We start from the raw sequence: 11,317 nt of genomic DNA on the forward strand, positions 1-11,317 counted from the left end.
AAAAAGACAGTTACTGATTATTCTGATTATTGATTTTTGTATTACAAAACCTAAGTCATCGCCATGATGATTTTTCACCTACTAGAACTCTGTAAATAATGGGGTCATGTGGCTAAGATAATAACTGTTTCCAGAAGACTGGTTTATTCACTTATACTTCTACCTGAAAAATGGTTCTAAGAAGCAAAAGCCAATACATGCCTTCATGGCTGTAAAGATAAGGCATGAGGAGGACCTTTCCATCAGCATCCATGAACAAACTGAAGCATTATGGCCACTCTAATGGAGCTGATGTCTAATGGTCATTTCTAGGTAATCCATGGGCAGTAGATAAGCACAGCTTCTACTCAAATTAATGAAAATGGTGATGAGCAACTATGTGGGACAGTAGTTTATAGTCACTAACCATCAGCTAACACAGATTAGTGTAAAGAGAAAGCAACTAAAAAACTAAGATTTTGAAGTTCAAAAGAACTAACTTTATAGAAAACAAAAGAAAACTTGATCAATACATCAAAGGTGAGAAAAAAAGTAGAAGCATAAAAAATCAAAGTTTTAATTATTTTTAAGCACAGGACTAACTTTACAGGAAATAAAGTGTGATGAACAAATCAAAAGGCATAAAGAAAAGAGACTTAAGATCCATAACCAAATGTAATATGTGAACCTTGGTAGATCTTCACTCAAACAAGCCTACTATAAAATACATTTTTGGGAGAGTCAGGGTAATTTGGGTTTTAGATGATAATATGGAATGATCATTGTTAGGTGTCATACAGTATTATGGTAATGTAAGAAAATTTCCTGGATTTATAGTGGCACGCTAAAATATTTAGGAATTGGAATGCCATGATGTGCAGTATCTGCTTTGAAATACTTCAACAAAGAAAATAACATCGACTAGGCACAGTGGCTCATTCCTATAATCCCAACACTTTGGAAGGCCAAGTTGGGAGGATCACTTGAGCCCAGGAGTTTGATTCCAGCCTGGGCAACGTTGTGAGACCCATTTCTCGAAGAAAAAAAAAAAAAAAAGCCAGGTATGATGGAATACACCTGAAGTCTCAGCTGTTACTCAGGAGGCTAATGTAGGAGGATGTTGAGCCCAGGAGTTTGAAGCTGCAGTGAGCTATGATCACACCACTGCACTCCAGGCTGGGCAACAGAGCAAGACCCTATCTCTCTTTCAAAAAAGAAAAAAAAAAAAAAGAAAAGAAAGTAACATCAGTGAGATAAATAACAAAATGTTAACAAGAGATGGGGTACAGTATACTATTCTCTCTACTGTTATAAATTGTTAAAAACATTTTTAAATTAAATTACATTTTTTTAAAAAGGGGGAAAGAAAGCCTGATAAAATATCCCATCCATCCATCCATCCATCCATCCATCCATCGAGTTGTAATAAGGTTGGTTGCCTGAGTCAAAGAATGAAATGGCTAAGAACCAAGTTTATCTTAGGTTACAAAGACACCTGAGGAAATTTTTCATACTGCCTTTGTGAGACAAATTGTATAATGTAGGCAAGATGAGTGCCTCCCTTAAATTTTGCTGGCAAACTATGAAAATTCTCCACAATGGAGCTGAAGTGAGGGATGGCAAAGAGGCGAATTATTAAACAGCTTTACAACTGCATTAAAGCTATAAGGAGAAGACAGGCACACACCAGTCAACTCTGCCCCTTCCACTCTCCGACCTAGACCCAATGAGCTCATTAGGTTCCATTTTAAGAGAAGGTGAATTTTGTCCCTCCTTTATGGGGAAGTCTTTACAAAGTCTCCCATATAGTGGGTTACTTTTTCAATTGCTATTTTGAACAACAAAGTACCACATGGAAGAAAATATCTCAATTATTGCAAATTTTAGATGCTTATGAAGGTCACTGCTAAAATCCTTTACAAAGTAGAAAAAAATTATAATATGGTAATCATTCCTGAGAGATTGAGTTCAAAGTGCAAGTATAGGATGTAGTTGTAAATAAGTCTTTAATATTAAAGACCATTTTAAAAAGCAATCTGGCAAGTGGTTACTTTGTGGAGATTAGACATTCATCCACAAGAAGTATGGAAATAGGTACTTGTGGCTGGGAATATAATTTTTAGAAATAGTATGTGATAAGGATCAAAAGCCAGCTTGTATTAAAAACAGCTTAGATGAAGTGAAGATGATGTGCTTTGCAAAATGCATTAGGTGACTCAAAAAGTGGCTCTAATGATGAACAGCTCTCCAATGCTGGCAATGGATGTGAAGCTTGAGGTACGTTCTTTTCAGAAAGAAGATGAGAGTGCTTTTGAGAGAGGATGACCAAGAAGGCGAGAGACCTTGGGATAGCTAGTCTGTAGAAGGAAAGACCTATACGGTAAGGACCTACAGAGTAAGATACAAATGGTACATAATAAATGTCTTTCCAAGTATTTGAAGAGCAGTTGTGTGGAAGCAGAGTTGATTTATTGTGTTTTTTACCGAGCAGAAATTAAATGAACGAATGGAAATTATATGGAGGTAGATATTCAGTCAATAAAAGCAAGTATTTTATAGTAACTGGATTTGTCCAACACTGAATTTGAAAAGTCATGTGCAAGTAAAGCCTTCCTGACCAACTATAAGGAATGAAGTTGCAGTAAATTGCCTTTATGGTCCTTTTAATGATCAGATTCTATTATTTTATCAAATTATCTCCAAGCTGGCAACAAAGTTGATAACTGCATTTATTTTTTAAACATAGAGTTGGCCCTCTGAATTTGTGTGTTCTGCATCCATGGACTCAACCAAACAGCAGATTGAAAATATTAGGAAAAAACAACAAATAAAAAATAACACCACCACTATATATACACTATGGAATACTACACAATCATAACAAGGAATGAAATCATGTCTTTTGCAGCAACATGGAGGACAACATGAAATAGAGGCCATTACCCTAAGTGAAATCATTCAGAAACAGAAAAACAAATACTGCATGCTCTCACTTATAAGTGGGAACTAAACAATAGGTACACATGGACATACAGAGCGACTCCAAAAGTGGGGAAAAGGATGTTGGTTGAAAAATCACCTATTGAGTACAATGTTCACTATTCGGGTGACAGGGACACTAAAAAGCTCAGACTTCACCACTACACAACATATTCATGTGACAAAACTGCACATACACCCTCCTAATCTCTAAAAATTTAAAAAATTTATATATATATATGAAATTAATGTGTATTTAGGCATCAAAAAATAACAACACCACAATAGAAAAGTAATACAAATTAAAAAACAATACAGTATAACAACTATTTGCAGAGCATTTATATTGTATTAGGTTATTACAAGTAATGTAGAGATGGTTTAAAGTATATGAGAGAATATGTGTAGGTTATATGCAAATATGATTCCATTTTATATAAGGAAATTGAGCATCTGCAGATTTTGGTAGCTTTGGTGGTCCTGGAACCAACACTCTTTGGATGCCAAGGGATCACTATACTCTTTTCATTTATCACATATTTTTTAACAGTCTGCTCTGTAAGAATCGTTACATTAAGTTTTATGTATAACAAAACATATATAAAAATAATGATAGAAATGTACAATCAAAGAAGGTTACATATATGCACGCATGTTAACATATACCATAGCATGTATAACATACCATTCCTTGGCTGGGCTTTGTCCTAAGGTTAAAGCAGATACATAATGAAGGCACGATCTAGTTAGAATTTTTATCTTTTTCTAGGGTGTATCTTGATTGCCTTGTCTCTAGACCAGACTATCTGCCTGTCCAAGAATAAACTGATTCATCCATAGTGAAGATATGAGTCAAATATTTTGGCTTTACTATGAAGCCTTTCTTGGCTTAGACACAAGACACTGAAACTTTGTCTTCCAATTTCCCAACTTGTGCTATCAAATCTTCTCAAAAAACTATTACACAAAGAATGAACAGTGGGAATTATCCAACAGACCTTCCAAATACAACATCTAATAAAGCAACATTGGAATTACATAAAACTATTGGTCACTAATTTCTATCCCTGATCACAAGGAGATTAGTCAACAATACAAAGTAATCAGTTTGAAAGCAACCCAGCATAGCAAAACAACTCCAGGGCTAGAAGTACTCACGAAACACAACTCTTTGGTATATGAAGCATCATAAACTTACCAAATACAGTAGAGGAAAAGCTGAAAAATACTCTTACAATATAATGATAGTTAATGATATAAACACAAGTAAAACATTAAGCTGAAAAAAAAATCACATTTGAAAAAGTCACCTTCAAACACTTTTTAAACATCACAAGCAGGGGCTGTGTGAAGCATTCAACATTTTTTCCTCAAATAATCTGCAAATAAAAGTTTTCTCAGTTCTAATCTGAGAAGCTGACCTGAGATTGTTGGAAAAGGATGCTTTTTTCCGGGTTTATGCCACAGGCAAGAAGAACAGCAGTCATGTCCAGGATGCTCTGCCGAAGGACAGCTGGGTCTTGGGGGACAGTAATGGAGTGTAGGTCAACAATGCTGTATAATACAGAGTCATATTCATCCTGTAACCTCACCCAGTTCTCAATGGCTCCCAGGTAATTGCCCAGGTGGAGGATTCCTGTAGGTTGAATGCCAGAAAATATTCGCTTCTTGCTGTCTTTCTGGAACAAAGGAAAACAAACATATTTGCTTTTGAGGCAGAATCCCATGAATCCTATGCCCATGTTATCATAGCTCTGGGAGCTAGTTATATTTTTGTAAACTACAATCTGACAGTCATCATCATCCATCTATTTTGGGCCTACTCTGTAAATCACTATGCTAGGTGCTACTAGGGACAAAAAAAAATAGATATTAAAAATGTTTTTGCACTCAAACGTGTACAAATATAAAGACACATAAGAAAAGATCTGCAGCTGGGCGTGGTGGCTCATGCCTGTAATCCCAGCACTTTGGGAGGCCAAGGAGGGTGGATCACCTGAGGTCAGGAGTTTGGAACCAGCCTGGCCAACATGGTGAAACCCGGTCTCTACTAAAAATACAAAACTTACCTGGGCGTGGTGGTGCGCCTATAATCCCAGCTACTTGGGAGGCTGAGGTGGGAGAATTTTAAACCCGGGAGGTGGAGGCTGCAGTGAACCAAGATCATGCCATTGCACTTTAGCCTAGGCAACAGAGCGAGACCCCGTCTCAAAAAAAACAAAAAACAAAAAACAAAAAACAAAAGGAAAGAAAGAAAAAAAAGGAAAAGATCTGCATCCCCAAGAGAATGTGATGTAATAGGAGATAGACGATATTGTTTATGAAAAGGCAAGTAAAGGTATAACATGGTAACATGATCATGACCAGTTTGGAATGATACAGAATAGGGTTCAGAGAGGAATTCCCAAGAGGAAAAGGTAACTGAGGTTTGGTGGTCAATGAGGCGGCCTTCAGACATAGAATCAAATTTCACTGGAGATTAAAGGGGCCTCGAGAGTTTTTCATGTGATTTAATTTCTTTTGCAGCTAAGGAAATGAAGGCCTTAGCATTAGTGCTAAAGGCTACTGCTATTGCCTTAAGATTTTTGTTTATATTTTTGATATCATAATTTAGTGTATGAGATCTTGGGCTAGAAATTAGAAAATATATACTCTATTTCTAATATTACTTCTTAATAAGGTTATTTAAATTTTCTATGCCTTGGTTTCCTTTTACTTTTAATAAAATCATATTTGGGTTTTCAATTCTTCAAAAGGAAATTTTAATTCTATATAATTATTTAAATTATAAAAAACATTTGCACCCTGGTCATATTTTCCCTTTGGTTTGTACTTCCTAATGCTGAAGTTATAATAGGAAAATGAAAAGAAAAAAAATGCAATACAAACTAAAAAAAATTGCTATTTTTCCCCTGAATTATTTTGTAATACATTCCATTGTGAAAAACCAAAAATGAGTATGTATCAGTAATATGCTGTAACTAAAAGGCCCTGAGAAAATAAAATGCATCATTATCATTTTTAACCACCACGAAAACAAAACAACAAAAGCAGCAATAATTTACTGAACTACTATGTTGCAAGCATTTATGCCCAGTGCTTTACATATATTAATGCATTTAATCCTTATAATACCTAATATGGTAGGTATATTATTATCTCCAGTTTATAGATGAGAGACATGAGGCTCACAGATTTCATTAGCTTGCCCATGGTCACACAGCTAGTAAGTGGTGGAGTTGAAGTTTCAAGCCATATATCACTGACTTCAAAGCCCATGTACGTTCTCTCTACTAGCTACTATGCTTTGCTTAGCTACCATCTATTAAGACGTTATCATATTCATTGTATTAATTTTGCAATTTTTCAGTCAGTTTAAAAATCTGCAAAATAAAATTACGGGGACAAAAAAGACCATTATTATACAGGTATCTTAGTGAGCCAAGATTCTCTAGTGTATATAGCTAGGAGCAGAATTGCTGAGTCATAAGGTATGTATATGTATCTTCAACTGTAGTACTTCAATGTGGTGAACTATTCCTAAGTATGTAACATTATACACTTTCTACCAAGTTCCTGTTGTTCCATATCCTCATCAACACTTGGTATTAGCAATCTTTTTATTTTTAGCTAATCTGATGGAAATGAGGTAGAATCTCATTATGGTTTAATTTTCTTTGATTATTAAAGAAGTTGGGGACTCTTTTTATGATTACTAGCTATTTTTACCTCCTCTTCTATGAAAAGTCTATTTAAATTATTTTGCCTGTTTTTCTCAGATTGGATTGTCTTTTATTGATTTAAGAATCTGTACATATTCTAGATGCTAATATTCTTCAATTACATGTAGAGCAAATATTGTCTTATTGTATGGCTGTCTTCTCTTTATCTTATCTTTTGATAAAGACAAGTACTTAATTTTATGAATCAAATACATAACTTCTGATAACAGGTTATTGTATCATAGAAGAAATCTTTCAATACCCTACAGTTATGAAGGTGCACGTGTGTGTGTGTGTGTGTGTGTGGTGTGTGTGCATATACGGCTATATACAGCTAGACACACATACATGCATATATACAATGTGTGTGTGTGTGCGCCTTAAAGTTTTATCTTTACTCTTCACATTTAGGTCTGTATCCATCTGGAGTTTTTTGCATATGGTGTGAGGTAAGCATCTAATTTCTTCTTTTTTTCCTATATGAATATCTGATTATTCTAGCACCATTTATTGAAAAGACTGTCTCTTCCCACTGCTTTGAAATGCCATCGCCATCATAAATCAAGGATCCCTGTAAGAAGAATCTGGAAAGGGTCTGGTCTTTCAATTCTGACTCATTAGTCTATCTGTCTGTAACTGTGTCAGTATCACATTGCTTTTTAAAAATACATCTTGGGACCTACTAAAGCAAGGCTTTCCACCTTCTTTTTCTTCAAGAGTACTTTATTCATCCTTGGCCCTTTATATGTATCAATATATTTTAGAATCATCTTGTCAAGTCCCAAGAGGGAAAAAATAAAAAATCCTGTTCATTTTTTTCTTCTTCTTTTTAGATCAGATTAGAAGCTGCAAGTGTTGGTTGACGTTGCTGACTGGGATCACACTGCATCTAAAGATTGTTTCGGGGAGAACTGATATCTTTATAATATTAAGTCCTCCAATCCAGGAAGCCACAAGCCATGTGAAGTCTTTTTTATACCTAACGCTAGCTCCTGAGAGCTAATCTACTTTTGATATGTGAGTGCCAAGGCTACTTAAATTTGGCACTACCTTTTCCCCAAGTATTCCAAATCCTACAAGTACAGTCTATTTTCCTCTCAACTCCTAAGATGGCAGCCCTAAAACAGAATGCTACATCATAGTTCCATGGTCCAGAATTGTGCTTGATCCAAGAACTCAGGAGGAGACCCAAATGATTTCTGGCTTTGAGGATATGAAAAATATCCTTCAGGTAATTGAGAACAAACATAATCTTACACTCAAAATCACAAACACACACATAAAAGGCTTTCAAGTGATGAAATCCCCAGATCATAATCTAGAAACAGTATTTTAAAAATAATTCCTACTTGAGAATTGAGACAGAGAGAGAAGTTAGCATAGAATGAGTACCTATTATTGAGGCTTCCTCCAGGACCTAGGGACCTTAACCAGCTTTGGATTCCTGATATGGGAATAAGCAAAGGAATTTTCAGTGCAGTAAGAAATGATTAATGGGCTTTAGGGACTGATTGATGAAGGGAGAAAGCAAAGCAGAAAAACAAACTCTGAAGTTAATAAATGGAAAGGAAAAAAATACCATCCTGAAACACTTGACCTAGGAAGATAAGGGACTGTTTATGGTAATGTAAAGGATTATAAAGACTAAGAATTTTAAGCTGAAAAAAATAGGAATATTTTCACATATATTTCTCCATCTTCAAACTCAGAAATTATTCCCCAGGAGAAATGGAGAAAACAAATCTTTGAGAAAACTAGAAGAGAAAAGCACCAGAGAAGAGACTGTGGGAAAAAAGTATCGTGACCAGTGGGAATGGGCTAGAAATGATCTAATACATCTTTTTCATTCTCTAGTTCCCTCTATACATTAGCGCAGAGGGAATGATATTATCAAGCAACGAGACTAACAAGAAGTATTTTGTTCAATTTTCAAGGCACTATTAAAAAAATACAGCCTCTAAATGGGAACTGGATACCTGGTCTTAAAAATATACAGAGAGTGTCCTGCTCTTCTGCAGTGAGTTTATGTTCCCGTCTGTTCCCTCTGCAAGAGTCAGCAGGCGGCCTGACGGCATGGCAGGGGAGACATGCCGGGTACCATGAAATCACGGGGTTGGAATGTGGAGTTTGGGTGGTGGGAGGATGGAGGTTCTGTGTTCAAAAGCACTAGAGTTAGAAAAGAATGAAAACGAAAGGAGCTTGGGCTTCCCATGGGTTTGGACAGGAGACAAACCTCAAAGAAAACAGCTTCTAGCCTAGCCCACAGGCATTCATTCAAGGGGAAGCCTGGAGCATCAACCTATGATTCCATCACAGTATGCAGAGGATTAAAAAAGAAGCACATTAGAAAGTAGGTCTTCATTTCATTTCAGGCATATTTCCTTGGTAAATGCCACTTCCAGCCTATACATTTATTGACTCATTTTTATAACAGAACCAGCAGTACCATATCCCTGAGGAGCTTCAGCTCTGGGATTTGATATATACCAGAAGAGACAGTGGGTATTCAAATCAAAGGTAGAGCATACCTATCATTTTGACAGACATAGCTGAAACTATTCCTGTTGTAAGGTACTGAGCACATCCAAAATGTGTAATTTCCTTAATTTTCTTACAGTACTCAAAAGCAATTTAAAAATCCCAAGTTATTAATTATGGCAAAAGAATTTTTGTGATTAGGAGAGCTTCTGTCTTTAATTTCAAGTGAATAAGATACATCTAAAGAAGGCTGCCTACTAGCTTTGAAACACTTTCAGCTTCAGTACAGTGGTGAGAAAGACTTCAGCTAAAGATTTCAAGACTCTTCTTACAAAGTCCTGCTTGTATCCAGCTGTAACACCAATTGTTCATTGATCACATTTGTTTTAACTACGGTCAAAGGTAAACCACAAACTTGGCTCAACGGCCACACTATGTCTTATTGGTTACATAAATGGCATTTTATCACAGATTACAATAAAAAAGTATTCAATAACATTACCCAGCTAATTGGGATGAAAAGTCTATTTATTCTTCTATTGTCTATTTATTTCTATAAGTCTATTTATTCTTCTAATTGTATATAAATTTAAAAATACTGTTTAAAGCTCTCACTCCTTAGCTCTGTTAGTGCTTCTCAATTCTATCCTTTACATCGCCCTACTATTTCAATCCTAAGTTCCTGAAATTATCTTCAACATTTTCTTGAAAATGCCTCTACTGGCAATTAAGGATTGAAGAGCTGAAACAGAGAAGACCAGGCGTGACACTGGCTGGGAGGAGCCAGGTGCTCCTCTGAAGGTTTGGCAATGCCTCAGCATTGTTCTGCTATAGTCAGCTCTTTCCTCCAAAAAGCACTGGAGAGTACTGGTCTGTCAAGAAATGCTCACTCAGCACCAAGAAAAATGGGTTCATTTCTGCTTAGAACTAAAACCAGATGCTCAGACCTGGGAATCAATAGAGTAAATATTAATTCAGTATAAGAGAAAGAAGGTCCTATATCACCTCCAAGTCAGAAAAAATATGTAGGCCAACAAGTAAAACTAAAGGAGTATTATTTTTTAAAAGAAAGAAAAAGGAGTGACTAATCAATTAGACTGTGAGCGCCTAAAGGGCATAAAGATAAGCACTTAATATGTATTGTCAGTTCAGTAAAACAGTTTAAAAGGAATCAACTTAATTCTTAAAAAATATTCCCCACAGGCTTATTTAAGCCATTTTCAAATTTCAAGAGTTACGCATCTATTTTCCTTACATGCACTATACCTACCATCCTTCTATCATATAATGGAATGCTTTTGCAGATGTATTTTCCTTCTCGTGGTGAAATTTAGCTATCAGAAACATGCCCTGGCCCTTTCATGTACTTCATCTCATGTAGTGAAGGTAGGAATCATAGGCATCATTTTCTAGGGAAGGACATTGCAAAGTTAAATAACCTGCATAAAGTCGCAGGCAGGTGAGTCAGATCTGGATCTGAGCTCTTGCCACTGGACTCCAAGTTCTACATTCCTTCCATCACATTGAACTGCATGCAATTTAGAACTTCCTGGCTTCAAGCTTCCCACTCCCACCCAACCCCTCTCCCCAACACACTTCTCAGAAGGGGAAAGTGTACCATGGAGATGTTAATCAAAAGGCCAAGGGCACACAACTAGTGGCACAGCTGGGGCCAGAATTCAGAACTCCAGTGCCCTGCCCACCACACCACATAATGTTCTTCCCCAGATGCCATGTTTTGAAGGTGTGACCCCCTCAAAATTCAAATTGGAAATCCCCACTGTAGTAGTATTAAAAGCTGGGGCCTTTTAGGAAGTGGTTAAGTCATGAGGGTTCTGTCTCATGGATGGATTAATGCCCTTATAAAAGAAGCTTCAGGCTGGGCGTGGTGGCTCACACCTGCAATTCCAGCACTTTGGGAGTCCAAGGCGGGTGGATCAAGTGAGGTCAGGAGTTCCAGACCAACCTGGCCAAAATGGTGAAACCCTATCTTTACTAAAAATACAAAAATTAGCCAGGCGTAGTGGCAGATGGCTATAGTCCAGCTGCTCAGGAAGCTGAGGCAGGAGAATCACTTGAACCTGGGAGGCAGAGGTTGCAGTGAGCTGAGATAGCACCATTGCTCTCCAGCCAGGGTGACAGAGCGCAACTCCATCTCC

At 36.7% G+C, this 11,317-nt stretch overlaps 1 protein-coding gene and 1 long non-coding RNA gene across 3 annotated transcripts in view; one reads left to right on the top strand and one right to left on the bottom strand.

Annotated features, from left to right (window-relative positions):
- WARS2 (tryptophanyl tRNA synthetase 2, mitochondrial) overlaps positions 1-11,317 on the bottom strand; it is a 112,651-nt gene that overhangs the window by 40,130 nt on the left and 61,204 nt on the right. Inside the window, exons 1-2 of one of the 2 annotated variants that reach the window (XM_017946246.3) lie at positions 10,429-10,691; positions 4,380-4,637 (exon numbers count right to left, since the gene is read on the bottom strand). In XM_017946246.3, coding sequence (XP_017801735.1) covers positions 4,380-4,637; positions 10,429-10,431 — 261 coding nt within the window. In that variant the 5' untranslated portion in view covers positions 10,432-10,691. Of the gene's footprint in view, positions 1-4,379; positions 4,638-10,428; positions 10,692-11,317 lie in introns of those variants that run through there. The other variant, XM_009216565.4, reaches the window with a different exon arrangement.
- Positions 2,167-8,569, top strand: LOC116269475. The gene is made up of 3 exons (XR_004177031.1): positions 2,167-2,359; positions 7,092-7,129; positions 7,514-8,569. It is a non-coding gene; the product is annotated as an uncharacterized LOC116269475 (long non-coding RNA).

The sequence above is a fragment of the Papio anubis genome, chromosome 1, assembly GCF_008728515.1.
Source record: "Papio anubis isolate 15944 chromosome 1, Panubis1.0, whole genome shotgun sequence".
NCBI classification, from domain to species: Eukaryota; Metazoa; Chordata; class Mammalia; order Primates; family Cercopithecidae; genus Papio; species Papio anubis.